The 20,248-nt window shown below is 37.5% G+C and overlaps 1 protein-coding gene across 8 annotated transcripts in view; it reads left to right on the plus strand.

Annotated features, from left to right (window-relative positions):
• The first annotated feature begins 912 nt into the window (after nt 1-912).
• The window catches only part of TUT7 (terminal uridylyl transferase 7), a 57,659-nt gene continuing 38,323 nt past the window's right edge, over nt 913-20,248 (plus strand). For 4 of the 8 annotated variants that reach the window (XM_031447323.2, XM_064490112.1, XM_064490113.1 and 1 more), the window contains exons 1-10: nt 913-1,046; nt 2,190-2,740; nt 6,874-7,055; nt 7,421-7,537; nt 8,037-8,214; nt 9,987-10,075; nt 12,050-12,101; nt 13,073-13,142; nt 13,940-14,066; nt 15,243-15,362. In XM_031447323.2, the coding sequence (XP_031303183.1) occupies nt 2,221-2,740; nt 6,874-7,055; nt 7,421-7,537; nt 8,037-8,214; nt 9,987-10,075; nt 12,050-12,101; nt 13,073-13,142; nt 13,940-14,066; nt 15,243-15,362 (1,455 nt within the window). In that variant the 5' untranslated portion in view covers nt 913-1,046; nt 2,190-2,220. The other 4 variants (XM_031447325.2, XM_031447322.2, XM_031447324.2 and 1 more) reach the window with 4 other exon arrangements.

The raw sequence follows: 20,248 nt of genomic DNA on the forward strand, positions 1-20,248 counted from the left end.
AGTTGTTGTGTGGATTAAGTGAGTAATTATTTGTAAAGCCCTCAGAACAGTGCCGGCAACAGCCAGTACTAATGTGTTCATTTTAAGACCATTATCCCCACAGAATCTCATGGATTTAAATGTAAATTTTCTTAAGAAGCAGAGAAGTCAGAATTGTCACATTTCCTCAACGCTCCCTAATTATATTAGTTGCTCGAGGCTTTCAAAGCATTTGGAACACTGCAGACAGCAGGGAACGTCAGTCAAAAGAAAACATGAGGTAGTGTGAGGGGAAGAGCCCAAGTTGTTTGCTAATTCCAGATGTGCATTCGCCGTTCAAAGACTCAAGTTATGACCCTTCTTGGTCATCCTTTGCGATTATACATTTTCTTCAAAACACAGTTCTGTTCTTAAGATACACTAGTCCGTACACAATCCAAGAAAAAAAAAAGCACAGCATTTCCCTTGACTACACTGAGATCTGGGTGAACAGCGGAAGCTTAAACGCTGGCGTTTTTAGAGAGTCGGTAATTAAGACCTCACTGAGACGTTCAACCACTCGAATTATCAGAAAAACAGCAAAAGCGCCACGAGGCCTCAGACCCAGGCTGAACTTGCTCTGGAACCGACCAGAAGCATCCAGGGACAAAGCCGAGCCTCCGAGCCGACCCGGGCGTGCGGCTGCGCCCCCACCGCGGGCTCTGGGTCTCTCTCGGAGAACGAGAGGCTTCCCCGCACGCTTCCCGGTGCTTTCGAGGCCTACGAGAGAGAGGAGCCTAGGCGAGGACCCCCCCCCGAGAGAAAAGTTGAGGAGAGCGAGCGCTGCGAACCAGACCAGACGCCCGACGCCCGGAAGACGCGCGCGCCGAGCTGCGGCGGCGGCGGAAGTGGGAGGGGCAGGGCGGCGGGCGTTTCCGGCGTGCGGGGCGGAGCTGTCGGGCGGGGGCCCCGCCGGCTCCCAATCGCGCACAATGAGACAGCGCTGAGCGCCGGAAGTGGGGCTGAAGGAAAACACGGAGAGGGAGCCCTGCCGGGACAGGAAGAGGCGGGGGACCGCGGCGGAGGTGGTGAGTCCTCCCAGGTGCCTTTTCCCCCGCGTTCCTCTCAGACTCTTGTCTGGTGTGGGTCTCCGGTGGGTTCTCCGGTCTCTAGAGTAGAGGGCGGGCCCGGCCTGGGAGATACGCTGGCTCCATCCCTCGCCGGCCTCCTTGCCCCAGTTGCGAGGACCTGGGAGCCCCCAGGCCGCCGGGTGCTGAGCTCTCGGGCTCGAGTCCGCATCTTCACTTTGTGTCAGACCCTGCGGGAGCAGGAGGAGAAGGGATCTGGGTGGAGGCACTCGGCCCTGGCCCCCTGTCCTGCCAGGGGGACCCCGGAACCCCATTGAGGAGGTAGGTCACTTCCTGCTTCCTGGTCCCCGCGATGGCTTCGTGGCTAGGAGTGCGGAGACGCCTCCTGTTTTTCCGCCTCGGGTTCGAAGGGTGGAAACTGAGGCAGATCCGGGGCGGGGCGGTCACAAGGGGATCGAAGAGGGAGAATTGCTGTTCCTGACAAAACCAAACTTGTTTGGGGTGAAAGGATGAGGACAGAGAGGTTAGCTGGAGTTGTCCCTTAGTCGGAAAGCTAGTCTCTGACTGGAGCGGAGCCTTGGTCGGGAGCCCAGCCCCTCTAACCGAGCTGATCGAAGCCTGTCGTTCTGAATAGTGGTGAGCGCAGCCGAGGCCCCGGGGTAGGGAGAGGGGACGGGAAAGTGGAGTTCAGAGATGTACTACGCCCACAGAAAGTTTCGGTTACTTTGTTTAACATTTAAAAGTAATTGCCATTTTGTCTTCAAAAGACTGTTTTGGGAGTTCTCTAAAGTACAGGCTTGGGGTGAGGTATTTAGGTTTGGGGGGATTGGGGGGGCGTTGAAAAGAAAAGCTTTTGTTGTATAGGTAAAAGCCAACCAGCTTAGTATGAGTGACATTTTTTATACTGTACTTTCTAAGGCAAATTTAATCTTGATGTTAAATAGTGAATACTAAACTAATTTTCATGAATGTTGTAGGACTAAGCCTCCTAACTTCTAGAATAATGCACTGACTATTGGGATGTGATGGAAAAGAAGAGTTTCTTACAGGCTTTTGAGTATTTGCAGTAAATGTGTCGTATTTTGTGTACTTGGTATGGTATCTTGTTATAGTTTGATGTTTCTCCAAAATGCCTTCTTTCAGGTGCAGAGTAAGAAAATTGAAGTCAAAGACCATGGGAGATGCCGCCAAACCTTATTTTGTGAAGCGTACTAAAGAGCGAGGGGCTACAGATGATGAGGATTTCAGAAGGGGTCACTCGCAACAAGATTATTTAATAATGGATGATTATGCTAAAGGCCATAGCAGTAAAATGGAAAAAGGCCTTCCAAAAAAAAAAGTAATACCAGGGAACTATGGGAATACCCCCAGAAAAGGACCCTATGCTGTTTCCAGCAATCCATATGCATTTAAGAACCCAATTTACAGTCAGCCTGCTTGGATAAATGACAACCACAAAGATCAGAGTAAGAGATGGCTATCCGATGAACTTGCTGGGAATTCAGACAATTGGAGAGAATTCAAACCTGGACCTAGAATTCCTGTTATAAACCGACCAAGAAAGGACTCCTTTCAAGAAAGTGAAGATGGATATAGGTGGCAAGACGGAAGAGGCTACAGAACTGTAAGACGACTGTTTCATAAAGACCTGACAAGCCTGGAAACCATGTCAGAAATGGAAGCAGGAAGCCCTGGTAATGTTTCCAGCTTGTCAAGTTACAACCCTTTACTGGTTTCAGTAAAACCAAGACCATTTCTAAGTGCTCTATGTGCTCAATAATAATTGCCTCAGAGTTATTATTTATACCTTTTTCTAAAAGGTGAATAGATTTTGTCCATGTACCAATAACTTCCATAAACGGAAAGATTATTTTTACCTAATGGGCTATATGTGCTGAAATGAAATACAGTCATAAATTTGAAGGAAAAGATAAGGTAATATTTAGTCTGAAAATGCAAATGATGCTTGGAAAATTATTCTTGGAAAAAATGGGCTTTTAAGTTTATTGGCTGTAAGCCTTTTTTTTTTTAAAGTGGCCAGCACTTTAAACATTTTTTTAATTTCAATGCTTTCAGGCAACATTGGCACTTTCTAGGCCTCCAGAAACCCTCTTCCTTCTTATTATCTCACAGTGACCAGTATATATATATATATATATAAAACCTATAAGGCATTTGCATTTTTGATCTGGATGTTTAGAATACTTAACAGGGAAAAAGACATTTTTTTTATCTTCAGTGGGTCTTAGGATAGTTTTAAATGAGAGAAAAGGTGCTGTTTTATATTTTTTAAGATAGGAAATGCAAGAGAAAATGCCATGTATCATAAAACAGCAACAGACCTCAGTTATAAAGGAATCAAACAGAAGGGAAGGGCAAGAGCTCAGCCTGGTAAATCTTTAAGCCAGAGAGAACTTGAAGGAATTGTCTGACAGTGCTCCGTCATGACACATCAAAGGTAGAGTCACGATTTCACAAAGCAGGCAGCTGTGGCTCCGGAGAGGTTAAATTTATCCAGCCTTGTTTACAAAGAATGATAGATGAGGAAGTGGAACTGAAATCGTGTACTGTGCTCCTCTGGCCATGAACTCAGCCTTACTGAACCTGAAATCTGACAGAAGCTGAACACGTATTCATAATTTCTGGGCTTTCAATTTTAAAAGTTTGCATGTCTTTAAACGTTTCCATATTACTCTGTCCAGGCAGGGCATGGGCATTTTAATTTAGTTACCAATTGTGGGTCTTTCAAAAGAAAAAGTTGGTCTTGAGCAGCATTGTAGAAAGAAAGATTTACAGGTCAAAAGTTTGCAACCAGATACTAAAAGGGGCTGTTTACAGATCAAAAACCTCTTATTCTGTATTCCTATTTAGCCTTAAAAGCAACTAAAGTAAGTTGCTTTTAAGTGGTATTGAGTAGGAACTGCAGTTTTTTTCCTGTATTTTTGTTGAAGATAATCAAAAACTCCCGGGTTTTCTCCATATGAAATTACAGGTGTGTACTTTCCCAGTCTCCAAATGAAGGACTATTCAGTTTCTATCCCTTGAAAATCTTCATGAAGGAAATACTAAGCTTTGGCATAACATTGCTTACTGTAGAGAGAGATTTAGTTTAACATATAAACCTTGCAGTGTACCTAGAGGATCCTAAAAATGATCTCATTAAAGGGACTGAAAATAAAGTTCTTACTAAATGATGTAAGAGGATGTAATGAAAATTCTCTTAGAGTTGCTTTGTTTTTTAGTACTAACTTTCTATTTTTCAGTTCTACATTACTGCTCCTACTTCATCCCTCAAATACCCTAGGTTGCCAATTTAATATATTTGGGACAATGCCATTAATGATCTTAGGTAGAAAACACCCACTCAAATACACATGTCCTTTATGAATAGAATAATGGCCCATATGCAAATAAAATATGAGAAACTTAGAATACTGTATATCGAGAATTCATATTACTACAAAAACCTGGGATGAGCCAAGAGTCTTCCTCTAAGTAATTATGGGAATTCTTTAGCAACATCCACCTTTGCCTTCCTAAATTCCCTCCAGTGAGATTTTATTTGACTGTTTTTACCATGCAGGCCTGTGAAACTCAGTTCAGAAGGTTATATGTCCTTGTTAATCCTGATCTAATTCAGATGTGAACAGGTACGCTACAGGAAGGAATTTTAGTAAGTTCCTTTCAATCCTTATATTGTCAGACAGAAAGCTGAATTTGAAAATTCCATCTGTGCTTTAATCTGTTTCAGATCCTTTATTTGACTTAGTCATGTGTCCCTGGACAAGTTACCTATTTTCTTGGACCAGCATTTTCCCCTTCTGTACAGTAGGGGTAATATTAGCGTCCATGACCAGATCACCATAGGGATTAAACTGAGGCAGTGCACATAAAGTGCCTGAATTGCATCTGTCACATGATAAAATACTCAGCATTGGTAACCGCAGTTACTATCATCAGACAAAACTTGTGCAGCCATCCACTTCTCTGTATAAAAACTATCAAGTGTTAACTGTGCTCTTTGGAGGGAAATTAAAGTCACTCTTTCTAGAAAATGATAGCAAATATAATTATATTGAGAAGCCTTTGTGATCAAGAGAGGAGGGGTTAAAAAAAATTTGGTTTCATATCAGTTTCTGTTTTGTGAACTAATAATGGACATTTCTAACAGGTATTGCACATGTTAGTGTAAATCTTTAATGAGTGTTTGCCTAAGAAACTTCTACCCTAAATACTGAAGTCAGATGCAATTATTTAGTTAGTAATGATAAGCAAATTAAATGAGAATAGACATACTTCTAAGTTAAAAGAAGTGCTTATCTCAAAAGTTTATGCAGACCAAGAGTACTGTCCTTAAGAGATTGTGATAATTTAATGAAAAAAGCAATAGACTGATTTTCTCTTCGAACAACTACTTATTTTTTAGTATTTTATTTGTTTGGTCCAGTTTGATTGCTTTTTTAAATTAAGTGTATTTGTCTTAATACTTTAATTTTTTAAAATTGCTGCTTTATTGTAGTATAGAAGCTGTTTGCAGAATTTCATTGTATTCATCTTAAGATAGTTTGAGCACAATGCTTGCTGTTTTTCCTTTAGAGCTGTTGGTGATAGCTTTTCTCAATATTAGAGGTCCAGTTAACCCTCCTTTCCTGAAAGAATTTTTTTTCAGTCAATTGATTCATTATACCTTCTATACAAGTAATGAGTTCCACTGAAAAGCTGATGCAGCAGTTGCCTCATGCAGAGCATTTCAATAGGTTTATATTTTTAGAGAATAATTTTTGGTAAGCCACTTAAAAACTACTCAGTCCCCTTAGCACAATTTTAATTGACAAATTGAATTTCATTGTACTCTTATGTGTTACTAGTAGCTTCACTTCAGAACTTGATAGAAGTTACCAAAGCTATTTTAAACAATTTTTTGTAGATCAATCCCTCAAGCATCTTGTTTCACTGAAGTTAAGACACAAGTTTCAAAAAAGGAATAGATTCATTTATTAGTTATAAGGATTATAGAACTAACCCCAGAGTTTATAAGCAAATGAAATCAGTCTGTTTGTAAAAAACTTTTATTTAAACTACTAATTGTCTTTTTTTCTTTGAAATGTGCTCATTGTGCAGACGTTCAAAGAAGCTAAAGTGAAAGTAAAGATAAAATGGTTTTTTGTTTTTGTTGTTGGTTTTTTTTTTTTTTTTTTTTGGAAGGGAGGTAATTAGATTTATTTATTTATTTGATGGAGGTACTGCGGATTGAACCCAGGACCCATGCATGCTAAGCATGCGCTCTACCACTTGAGCTATGCCCTCCCAGGATAAAATGGATAATAGTTGTTCTCAATAAATAAAGTTTTGGCATGGACTTCTTGATATCAATGTGGGGAGAGGGCCCAATGCTAACTTTTCAATTAAATGGTGGTTTTTAACTCTAGTTAAAAATGTAGTTGATTTCTGAGTTCTCTGGAGATACATTGTCCATCTTTGCCCTGTTGAGATTGTTCAGGTATACTTGCCTTCAAAAGATAATTTTTACTACTGCTTGAGTATGTTCAGCAGTGTATCAGAAAGATGATAAAATCAGTGTCTGATTGAAGTAGTATTCTTCTAAGGTTTCCAAAAATACAGTTTCTCTGAATAGATGTATCCAGATGTGAGGTGCTTAATAAATATTCAATCAATTTATCCGTGGGAGAGCTATACCTTTCCTTTTGCTCTGCGTTCAGATGTCATTCAGATATTGCAGGATTTCATTAATAAACCTATAAGTTCTGCTTTTTACTCAGAGTGGTATTATTCAATATTGCCAGTAATATTTTTCTCCTAACTTAAGAAAACAAGAAACAGAGGTCCAGACCTAGGAAGCCACGGAGGACTAGAAATGAAGACAATGAACAGGATGGAGATTTGGAAGGCCCTGTGATCGACGAGTCTGTGCTTTCAATGAAGGAGCTGCTGGGCTTACAGCAGGCTGAGGAGCGACTGAAAAGAGACTGCATCGACAGGCTGAAAAGGGTAACACCCTTTATTTGTTAGTTAAGATCCTTGTTTTGGTTTAAACTGTGTTAGTAATTAGGAATATGTGCTTTGATGAATTATGTATCCTACTTTGATACTTAAGCACTACAAAAGTGATACTCAGTTTGACTTAATAGAATTACTTTAATAAATTACTATTAGCATAGTGATAAAGAGACAGTGATACATGAACAATTTTAAAGTAAATGGGAAATCATCTTCTGGCGAATTTTTGTTTACCTGTATTTTGTCTCTTTCTCTCTATATATATCTCTATAAATATGTTTGTGTATATGTGTGTGTGTGTATATATATATGTATATATATATATATATGTCTCTATAAATCTCTTCGAATTATAGCGACCGAGAAACTACCCTACAGCAAAGTACACCTGCAGACTTTGTGATGTTTTAATTGAATCCATTGCATTTGCTCATAAGCATATCAAAGAGAAGAGGCACAAGAAAAACATGAAGGTAAGTTTAATGGAAACCAAACAAATATGTGTGCTTGTCAGTTATTACTTGACATCTTTATGACTTTCTTTTCCTTAAGATTATGATACTAATAATCTGACTATTTATATCACTGAACTTATTTTAGCCAAAATACTTTATACTGGTCAGATATGTTTTACTGGGCAGTCTTGTGAATTTCCTGAAGGACGGTGTCAGGATGAATGATGCCATTGGTAGGACTAGGTATATGTCCTTATGCCAGTAATAATAAAGCAAATAATTTGCCATTGCTGTTTTTAATGTTCCTTCTTTACACTTTTTCCTTATTCTGGCCTTCCCTCTGTTATCACTTTATGTGCGTAAAGAAGTGTGTGTGTTTGATAAGATGAAGACTAACACAGCAAAAGTGAGGAGGGCTAAGAAAAATATTCCAGAATATTCTGCAGGGTGTTGTCTCAGTGAATGGTAGAAGGTAAAAACTCTGAGTCGTTTTTAATCTCAACATTGATCTTAAAAGGAGAAGCAGGAGGAAGAGTTGCTCACCACGTTGCCCCCACCTACACCCTCCCAGATAAATGCAATTGGTATTGCCATTGACAAAGTGGTACAGGAGTTTGGCTTACACAGTGAGAACTTGGAACAGAGACTAGAAATTAAACGTATCATGGAAAATGCGTTCCAATACAAGTTACCAGGTATTTTCTAGATTTGTTTTTCTTTTTAGCTACCTAAAAGTACCCTGTTCATTTTTCCTACCAGTAGAAATTCGTGCTTAATAGAAATTGATTTGCCATGTCCTGAAGCTCTTAATATTTCGTGTGTTTTTGTTTTTCCTGGCTTTCCTGGCTTATGTGCATTGTCATTATTCCTGTCTTCATCATGAATTTCATTGTGTCCACTTACTTTAAGTTAAATGCCCCATATTATTGGAGCACTGTGGGACTCTTGTGTATGTATTTGTTTACCTATTTATTTATTTATTTTCTGTCTCTAAGTTTAGTTTTATTTATTTATTTATTTATTAAAGGATAATTGACATACGCTATATTAGTTTCAGGTGTATGACATGGTGATTCAGTATTTTTGTACATTACAAAATGATCGCCACACCTTTCTACCTATTTAAATTGACACAATATTTTGAGTTAAAATTAAGAGAAGTATCCTGGAGTCATTTTTAGGTTATCTGTGTCCAAAAAAGTTTCTATTTAACTACCCTCAAAAGAATTGCACCATCTAAAATGGGTTTTGAATTTTAGAAAATTTGTGATAGATTTTGTGTACTGCTGAATTGATTTTTCAAGTTATATCTGTGATGATACAAAAAACTATTTTTTAGAAAACTCCACATTGATTCTGATCCATAGCTAGGGCTGAAATTACTTTTTAAATTTAACACCATACCAACCATAGGACTGTTTGTTCTACTGAAAGATTGTTCGTATAGTATATCATTCATGTTCATATATATATATATATATATATATATATGTACGTATATATATATATATGTACGTATATATATATGTGTGTGTGTTCATAAAAGTAAAGGGTAAAAGCTTGCTCATTTGCTTATATAGGTATCTCATCCTTTATGTTGTAGACAGGTTCCTGAAAAGTCATTTGTAATTTTGATTTTTGTCATAGATTTCCATTGTAAAATTGAATGTGCTTTGTCATGGAAAACTGTAAAACCCAAAGAAAACACTTGACTTAAACCTGAAAAAACACTGCAAAGTCCCCTGACGAGAAGGGATAATTTTTTGGCACAACGGTAGTAAAAAACATTGGGGGGGAAATGTCATAAAATAAATATAGGAGGTGCACGTATATTACACGTCTTCCTCTGAAGAGTGAATCATTTGCTGCCTAGCATTTTAGGTTATATCAGTAATATTATAAGTATTTTTCAAAAGTTGTCATAAAGGGATTATATTGTTAAATTAAGCTTTTTGTTCATAGTGTAATGAGTATTCATGTTGAAAAGTAACTTTATGCTGATTTTTTATGATTATTGTTTTACTGAAACATGGTCTTTATAGTAAATTACACCTACATGTGCCTTGAAAAAGGTGAAATGTTTGCATTAACCCGTTAGTATACCGTCAGGTTTATAATTGCAAAACAAAGTTAGGCATCTGTTTTAATTTCACATTTTAAAAATCAGTGAAGTATTTATTTTCTGCACAAAATGTGAAATAATAATGTAGTAATTTTTTTAACATGCTTTACAACTAACATGAAGAGAGTGGCTATTAAACTAAACAGCCTTTCCTTTTACATAAAATAAAATGAAGGCAAGAGCAAAGAGTTACCCATTCCTGTCCCTGTTTATGCCAGATTTGCATACTATTTTGCTTTTTGTGTATGATTTTAATTGATCATTCTATTTCTGAAATAGCAGTGTCTTGTTTGAGAAAGTTTACTTTATTTATGACATTTATTTTCACATTACTTATGTTTTCAGATTGTTCTCTGAGATTATATGGGTCATCCTATAGCAGATTGGGCTTCAAAACTTCAGATGTAAACATTGACATTCAGTTTCCAGCCATTGTAAGTACAAAATGAAATGTTAAGAGTTTTCATGCAATCATGTGGAATTGCTTTTATTTCAAATGTGAGCTATCTATGAATATATTTTAGCTACTTGAAGACAATTTAAGTGTGATTTTTTCCATAAAACTACTAAAAACTACTAAAAAAATTTTAAAGCATTTTTTCCCTCAGATTGCTACTTTTTCTGACTGCCTTCAATTTCAGAGCATTTCTTTTAATATTATACAGATTTTCATACTTACTTTACTCTATAGATCTTTCATACTTCCTTCAAACCCTGGTTTTGTAACCATGTGAATCTGATATGACTATTTAGGTTCTGTTAGCTTGAAAAGATTAAATTATATTGGTTAATCAACTTTCCAATGGCAGGAAAGGATTTCAGAATTCAGTGTTAGATACGTAAACATTTATGAACTGAAAGCTTAATTTACTCCTGAGTTCCCTCTTATATACACCAACTTTGTGAAAATAAGTATGTTTTTGAAGAACCACACCTAGCTTAGATTTCTGGTTTAAACATGATTCAAAAAGATGTTGAGGGGGAGGGTATAGCTCAAGTGGTAGAGTGCATGCTTAGCATGCAGAAGGCCCTGGGTTCAATCCCCGGTACCACCTCTAAAAATACATAAACCTAATTACCTCCCCCAACCCGCCAAAATAAAATAATTAAATAATACAATAATAAATAAATAAAATATACTTATTAAAAAGAAAGAAGGTAGAAAAAGATGTTGAATCAAAATTTTGAAACTGGAAGGCACTTTAATAGATTATCCATTTACCTGCTGGTGGTTCCCACAGACCGGTTTGCAGATAGTTTATGCACATTTACTTGGGTTGCTACTTTAAAATACAGATTCCTAGGCTCTACCCCCAGGTGTTCTACTTCACAACCTCTCATTCCTTGCCATCCCTGACTACTATAGCTACCTGGTCAGCTGACCAATGGATTTTACTATTCTTTTAACCTTAAATTTTGATTAGTAATTTACCAGCATAGCAGTTATTTTGATTTCATGCCATTCATTCATCTGGAAAATATTCAGTGAGTTCATGTTATATGCCAAGCACTGTATAAGATTCTAGAGGACAAAACAGATAGGATTCTTCCCTCGTGGAACTCATCCCTAGTGAAAGAGATAAGTAATTATGTGTATATAATTAATTATAATGAGAGCTATGCAGGGAGACAAGGCTCTGTGACAGAAAACAAAGAGAGTGCAGATATAGCAGTCCCAAAAGCCCCTTTGAAGAGATAACATTTAAGCCAAACTCTAAAAAAATGAACAAGGGTCGGAGAATGAAAGGGATAAAAGTGTGTTTCAGCCTGAGGGCACATCATTTGCAGACAACGAGCTTGGCCTGTTCAAGGAGGGAAAGAGAAAATTGTAATATGAAGAGACCAAGTCGAGGAAGAGCATCAGATTAGGACAGAGAGGTAGGCTGGGGCCCAACAGACAGGATCTGTAGGCTGTGTCATAGAGTTTCATTTTGACCTAAGGGCATTAAGAAGCCATTGAGAATTTTAAGGAGGGGTATAACTACATCTTATTTATGATTTTAAGTGGTTTTGGTTCCTATGTGGAGCAAGGATTGGAGAAAGGCGAAACTAACATGGTGACTAGTAAGCAACCTGTTGAAGTAGTTGTACAGAATGAGGCGTAATATTGTTAACAGTTTGACAAGTTCTAGTCACAACTTTGAGATTTGCTGAAAGGCTAATTACCTCAGGAATTGGTGAATCAGGAATTAACTGTTACAAGTCTCTTTATCTACCCTCATCCTCGTTTGGTGCTCACCTCTCTGACTGACAAGTGCCCACGGCATAAAGCTTAGTTTCTTTACTGTGATAGCAGTGTGCTTTCTAATTTGGAAAGGAATTGGAGTAACTTCAGATGACTGTGTATTATCTTAGTGAAGCAGAAATGCTTATGGATCATTTGATGTGTTCATTGATTTATTTCCTAGATGTCTCAGCCAGATGTTCTCTTGCTTGTTCAAGAATGTTTAAAGAACAGTGGTAAGGTCAAATTCTTTCCACATTTTGCTCTTAAATTTTTCTTTTGTCTATAATTTGAATATTATCTTATTGCTCAGACTTGGAACATAGGAAGTCATGTTCTTTAATTTATTTATATGGGTGATATCCAAACAAAAAACCAAAGCAGATCCCCCTGAGTTCTTAGCTAGTTGATTAGAGTCCTGTTGGTTGTTCTACTATGCAGAATAACTATTTGTAAGTAAAGCTTTTACCTTGGTGATCATGTCACAATTTATAAAGATTAAATGAGTCTAGACTGAGAATACAAAGAGGCAAAATATGTAAAATATACTCTTGAGGGTAAGACTAAATGATAATCTTCTTTCTTCCATGATTTAAATTAATACTTTACAAATGATAAATAGTTGGGACCCAGCCCAGATTAATGAATCGACAAATAGTCGTTCCCACTTAGGTTTATCAGTTGTCCAAAGTCACGTCCCACTGCGGCTTGATTGTTTGTATGCTTTCTGTAAGCCTCATTAAACGGGCTCATCCCTTAAATGAGTCTTTCCCATCCTTCTTGGGGTTCTTCTTGTTTTTGTTTTTTTCTTCTTGTTTTGATTGAATGAAGCATTTAAACCTTTTTTCTTACTTCAGTCAATATGTATTTCGACCCCGAATATTTTAGTAGCTTTTGCAGCAGTTTTGTTTTTGACAATGTCCTATCCGTATTTCTAATTATGTTTTCCACATAGTATTTAAATGCTCTGATTCAATAATGTAGTTATTTCTAATCAGACACTAGTTTTGCAAAATAAGGGTTGAATATAATACTTCTTTCCTTTGCCAGTCATTTTTATTTCATAATCATCTTACAAGAGCTTTATTTCGTAGTGGCCTTTCAAAAGGCCAAACAGACGTTAGAAGCAGTACTTGTGCTTTATCAAAGTTGTGCTTTTAAACAAAGCCTTAATTAACCTCTTCAATATTCTTTTCTTTTTCCTCAGACTCTTTTACTGATGTTGATGCAGATTTCCACGCTAGGGTCCCAGTGGTGGTGTGCAGAGAAAAGCAAAGGTCTCCGTTTCTTTAAGCTGTTTATCAATCAAAAAGTATCAGCTTGCCAAAAGCACTCTGTACTTTTACTACATCTTAATGTCTAGTTTCTAGAATGATAAACTCCTGTGTGATTAATTTCCCAGGCTTACTGCTAGCATTCTCTGTATACTTTTGGCATTTGATGCAATAGGAAAAAATGTTTTACTTTAAAAAGAATAAAATTACTCAAAAGGAAAAAACACAGGAAGGAAGCATTTTGACCCATTTCAACTCGGTAAAAAACAACCCTATCAAATCAAACTTGTTCTAATCACCTTTATTTGCCATCCTTTTAGCAGCATTTTTAATAGTGCTGAATATGGGTGTGACTTCACCTGGCCGTCTCGCCCTTCACCTAGAAGCATTACCACTGTAAATGTGGGGTTTGTAGGCCATGATTCATCATTAGGCAGAGTCCTCCAACTGGAGGAAACAGTCTTTAGCTCTTACAAAGATGAATTCATGCTCTCATTTCAAACATTTTACAGTATTTCCTTATTTGTATTCCCCCCCTCCAAAATAGTTTTAATATATGAAAACACAGAATGTTAGTTCTGAAAAATAAATTTCACTCAGGAAATACCTGCCCTATCTTTTTTTTTACTGCAGTGACTTAAATGACCCATAAAGATTTATTGAGTTTTTTATTTTCATTTCTAAGGTATTTATCATCAGTGTAAATAAATTAGTTGTTGGTGCTGTCAGAGATACCTGATGCCTTTATAAACTTGATCTTTCTCTTTTTCCTTCCCATCCTCACCCTGTAATCCCACCAGTGGTCTTCTTTGCAAAGTGAGTGCAGGAAATGAAAATGCTTGTCTGACAACAAATCATTTAACTGCCCTTGGAAAACTAGAATCAAAGCTCGTTCCTTTGGTGGTTGCGTTTAGATACTGGGCAAAGGTAGGTTTGAATTCTTTAAATGAATGAACACATTCTATGTATGCATAAACAGTATGCTTTGATTTTCACATGGTTCATCTAATCTTAAATGTTTGGATGCATAGTTATAGACATCAGGAGAGTTGGCATCTGAATATTGGAACAGAAATTTTAATGGTACAGAAAGGAAAATACAGTGTTTTTATTTCACTGTAACAGTATTTCTTGAAAGATCAGAATGATTTATGGTACTTATTAAAATCAACTCCCAGAGTTATGTCCCAAAAGTTTACATTTTAACTAGTTTCCTGAGGTGATTTTTAGGCCCAGGTAAGTTCAAGATGAAGCTCCTCATACTCTTTCCAGTAATATACCCAGAAACTCCCCCCAAAATGAAACCCACTGTCTGATACATTTCTACAGTATTTTAAATGTGGTATCCCAATTGAAATAATATCCCAATGCTCAAATAAACACGAGAGCATTTAACATTTCCCCAAAATGTAATGTCCCATCATGATTATAAAGTTGAGATTCTGTGCTTCATAGAGAAAAGCCAAAGCTTTACTGATTAAGACATGGCAGTAACATTAGGTAGCTCCTGTTGCTTGGGTCCAGGATGAACAGAGGATGCCCTACTCTTAGCTGGGTGAGTTGATAATTACAATATGCTGTCCTTTGAAAGCAGCCTCCTGCTTCATCACTAAGTAGGCCATGCTTTTTCTGTTATTTCTGCTAGCGCTAATGAGTTTGCCTACATTCTCTCCCTAATCACCTTTCTGACTAAAACAAGCACTTTCAAGGTAATTGCTAAAGATGAGGGGACCATAAACCTAGGCAAAGCCTGCTGGCTTACAAGTAGAACTGAACCATTATTTTTACTTCATAAACAAGCGTTTGAACCAACTGAATGGAATTTACCTTGAATGTCCAAAAAATGAAATATTATTTGAGGTCCCTTCACAAGTTGATTTAGTTAAAAAAAAAAGAAAAATTTGAAGTTGAAGCTGCCACTCAAAACCACAACATATCTTTACTGCAAAAGTGTAAGGAAGTTTTATATTTTGTCACTGTGGAGTTTCCTTCTGAGGAGGAAATCATGGGTTACACGGAAATGAAGAAAGAGATTTTAGACCAAATTACGTAAATGACAAGTTGCTGCAGAAGAATGCTTATCCTCTTTTCTCTCATTTGTAGCTTTGCAGTATAGACCGCCCCGAGGAAGGAGGTTTGCCGCCTTATGTGTTTGCCCTGATGGCCATTTTCTTTCTGCAACAGAGGAAAGAACCCCTTCTACCTGTTTATCTAGGATCATGGGTATAAGACTTTTTTGCTTATATATCTGATAGTGATTTCGTTTCAGGGCCACAATCCCTTATGCATAATTTCAGGGTCCAGAAACCTAACCAGAACTGACATGAATTTATTAATCCTACTATTGTGAATATTCCTGTGTTTCACTGCTGAAATATTAACGTATTTGATTACGAGGTGTGGCCATGTGCTCTGCTAGCGACAGTGTTACTTTTCTAAACTGAAAAAAAACTCTTAATTTGTACAACAGGTGATCTGAGGTTTTCAAACAAGAGAATGTGTAACTATATTAATTTATCACTTGGTACACATCTTCTTTGGGTACAGTTTTATAATTTGATACTTGAATTTATATATCACCTCCAGACAGACTGTAGGAAGCATTCGGTTCACTACAACTTTCTATTTCGAGTTTTTTTGTTCTCTTTATTCCCCGTTCCCTGTGAAACAAAAGAAGGTATAAGTGTTGAGATTGCTACCTAATACCACAAGATGCAGAACCTTTGAGTAATCACCTCTTAAGTAATATTTTGCTATAATCTTTAAAATGAATTAGGCCAGTAATGGGACTACTCTTTCTTTCTGGATAAATTAAAGCTGAGCTGATTTATTCAAATGGTAAGATTTAAGAAGAAGCCATCTCAAAGTCAAAATGAGGTTATTCTCATCCTCTTGGAAACCTCACTTTTAATTTCTAGGTGTTTATCCTGATAAAATTTTATATGTACACTTACTTTATAAAATGACTCACTTGGTGAAAGCTTACTTTAGCACAAATTTTCTTTCAATATGCAGGATTCACATCATTTAAGGAGGAAATGTTCTAGATAATAGTTCTTTATTATGGGTGTATATCCAAAAAATAAGATTTTAAGAAATTTTTTTTTATACTTAATAGGTTGAGAATTAAACAGGGATCTTTATTTGCCAGGCTCTGAGAATAAAGACTAAAGCAGAGTAAGTCCTGTATGAGCTCTGTCCTGGCATTAGAGATTGCAGTCTGCTGTGTGTTGCAGCTGCCTAAAGGGAGCTCTCTTTGTTGTACTTATGGTACTGAAATAAAATAATTCAGGTATCTTTGCTAGACTGCTCTCCTGGTCAAAAAAACGGGTGAGAGAACAAGGTCAACCCTTAGTTGATGAATAACCCTTTTCATCAGACCCAAGGAGGGATCTATAAAAGTCTTTTGATGTTTTATTTTCACTTTGATCCAAGAGAGTCAGTAGTTTAGGATGGAACCAAACCATTTGCATTTCTGTACCAAAAAAAAAAGCCTTGGAAGAGGTTGGATGTGTCGCCATGCACACTTCTGTCTTCAAGAAATCTGCCTTTTCTTGTGTTCTCATCATCTCTAAAGTAGGCATCTGTCTCTGATGTGAGAATGCAGGGGTAAAGGTGCTTCTGTTTTGGTGATAAGATTCTCCTCATGATTTGCTTGAGAGTAGTATGAATACCCTTTTCTGTGGCCAGTGTATATTATTTCCTTGGCAGTAATACTGGAAATTCTCTAAAGTGACACAAAATTTGGTTTTGATTATACCACTTGTTTAAGGTTTAATGACAAAAAAAGTATGTGATTCTGGATTGAATTCTGTGGATCACATATGGCAAACTCTACTGCCTAAACCAAAGTGATCTGCAGTTTTCAGCATTTTAAACTAGTCAAGCATCAATATGCTGGCTTCTGCTAGAGTCTTAGTCAAAAATATAAAGCAAGTGAGGGAAAAGAAGTTAAATTTAGTACCTTATTCATGCCAGATATTTTATATCACTATTTTTGCAGAAAATCTGTTGAGATCCTCAAAATTATGTGCTTGAAAGTATCTTTACTATTAATGCCTTCAAAAACTTTAAAGCACTCTGTGTATTAGTCATTGGACTAGGCCCTGAAGGGATTACACAGATGAGTAAGACTAAATTCTCTGTCAAGAGGTTTGGAGTATCATACATCTGTGCTCTGATCTGTCTGTTCAAAAATCTTTTAGCCATTCTTTTCCAACCTACTGAGATCTCTTCCATGTTGGAGATTATCCTCTCTGGCTTTTTAGTCCCAATTAAAATTCCCATTTTATCATCATTAGAATTGTGAGTGATGAATAGGTTTAGTCCTATCTTAGTATCTTTTATCCCCTACAACAATATTTTACTAGTCTCCTGGTAGATATCATTTGGGAACTTTCTTATTTTAGATTATAGAAACTTAACCTTTAACAAACAGTTATCTACGCTTTAAGGATGCCAGATAATATAATAGAAGAGTAGTGTTGAAGTTTGGCAGCCCTGAGATTCATCCAGGATTTGCCACTTAAATCCTTGTGACCTTGAGCAAATTATGTAATCTCTGGGCCTTAGTGAAAGGCCCATCTGAAAAATTCTCAAATGAGATCATGAATGTAGACCTCCTGGCACAAAGTAGGAGAACAAATGTCATCAATAGAAAGTCAGGTTCCACTTGCATAGAGGCATGAACACCTAAACAAGTGATCCATCTGAAAATAATAGGTATAAATTCTCGACAAAATTCAAAGTGCAACAACGTGAAGGCTCTGGAGACCAAACAGATGCAAACAGACTTCGGAGAGAAGCCAGAACTTGGAGCAAGTGACCACAGAGTGCATTTCTACTTTTCGGTGGCTTTATCCCTAAAGGCAACTCTGGTAGAAAAACTTTCTGGCCAGAGGAATTAGGGCCACCAGGTAATAAGGGGGGAAAAACCTAGACAGGAAAGATACAGAGAAGTGGAGCCCAGAACACCTCTGACTGACTCCTGAATCAGTCCAGTGCATCATATAAGGGGCTTGGAAGCAGTCACTCCATCCTTACAGAAAGAAAAGAGCTGAACACACTGAAAATCAATGACTCTTCTTAGATCCATCAGAGAATTGAGGTCATGGCGAAAACCACTGCCCTTAAAATTGGAGAGACAGGCAAATACAGCGAATTATAACTTGTCAGAGCAGAAGCCCAGGAACAGAATCCTGCCACTGCGGCCACTACCAGGGTAGGGAAACTTAGACTGTGGTTCTGGAGGCTCAGTTTGGACAAGTTTGAAGGTGGAAAACAACAGAGGGACCCAGTCTCAGGGGGCTGGTTTCGTGAGTTTTATCTCCAGGAATGCCTACCAGGTTCTCTGAGTGAAGACACAAAAACAATCCCCTCATGCATTTTGAAACTGTCCAGAGCATTCTGTTGACCTAAACAAAAGCCTGCCCTTAAGGGAAACTGTTTTACCGGAGCCTGACCACCTTGGGTTTTATCAGGACCTAACCAACCTGGGGAAAGGAAAAATATCCAACTCCAACCCTCTGTAGTTTATGGTCTTACCTCAGACGGGCAAGAGTGAGAAGCTCTTTGTGAAGGTCCCAGCCTAGGACCTTAGGCTCACTAGAAGACTTTGAGACCTGATCACAGAGCTGTAGAATGCTTCACCCCAACACACACATGACTACAGCATCATTAGGCCACCTGTGTAATAATGAGATAACGGAACAGAAAGACTTCATTTAAAAAGAAATCTCTTGGGAAACCCCAAAACAATAGAGGAGGCAAAAACAAGGATACCAGAGGAAGCTACAGCCCTTTGGCATCTACAGCTGCAGCAAACAGAACAGAGCCTAACTCCTGGCCAGATGAAAGCAAACCTCACACCAAAGACCTATCTACCTCAGTTCCTTTTACCCAGCTTTCAATAACAACAACAAAACTATAAGGCATACTAAAAGGCAAAAAGCATAGTTTGAAGAAACAGAGCAAACATTGGAATTATCAGACTAGGAATTTACAAAACATGGCTTAATATGCTAAGGGCTCCAAAGAAAAGAAATTGGCAACTTGCAAGAACACATAGGTAATATAAGCTGAGAGATGGAAGCTAAGTAATCAAAAGGAGACACTAAAAATCAAAACTAACAAAAATGAAGAATGCCTTTGATGGATTCATCAGGCAGCTGGACACAGCTGGGGAAAAAATCAGTGAGCTTTATTCAATAGAAACTTCTCAAACTTAAAGGCAAAGAGGAAAGAAAGAATGAGAAAGAAATGGAACAGAATCTGTAAGCACTGCAGGACAATTACTAAGGGTTGTAATATACGTATACTGGGAATATCAAGAGAAGAAAGAGGAAGAAACGGAAGGAATAGTTGAAGCAATAATGACTGAGGATTTTCCAGAATGACACACTTCTGAACCACACATGTGAAGCAGACTAAAAACAGTTAAGAGCCAAGGCTTAGAAAACTGAACTGAGATCAGAGCTGCTGTCCACCAGAGATACAACAGTCTACAATTTGTCCAACCAAGTTAATTACCTGTAAAACAAAAGTCACAACACGTTTTGGGATAACATAAAGAATCCAGAATTTTCACAGTACATTATTATATCACAATGTCCAGAATACAATCCAAAGTTACTCAAAGCACAAAGAGTCAAGAAAATGGGACACACTGTCAAGGGAACAGAAATCAACAGATGCCAAGCCCAAGATAAGCCAGATGTGGGAACTATCAGAGACTTTAAAAGCCCTTCTTACAGCTGTGCTCCATGAGACATGGGAGGTACACTTGCATAAGCGAGGTGATAGAGGCTATCAGCCAGAGAATGAGGAAATGTACAGAGAACCAAGTGGAATCTCTAGAAGTGAAAAATATATTATTTTAAATTAAAAAATCTGCATGGGCCTCATATCAGAATGGAGATGACACAGGAAAGAGTAAATATGGAAATAGATAAACAAGCTAATCTGAAGAAGAGAAAGAAAAAAGTTTAAAATTAAAAAAAAAAAACTAGGGGGAAGGTATAGCTCAGGAGCAGAGCGCATGCTTAGCATGCATGAGGTCCTGGGTTCAATCCCCAGTACCTCTGCTAAAAAATAAATAAATGTAAACCTAA

This window comes from Camelus dromedarius, chromosome 10, assembly GCF_036321535.1.
Source record: "Camelus dromedarius isolate mCamDro1 chromosome 10, mCamDro1.pat, whole genome shotgun sequence".
Classification (NCBI taxonomy): Eukaryota; Metazoa; Chordata; class Mammalia; order Artiodactyla; family Camelidae; genus Camelus; species Camelus dromedarius.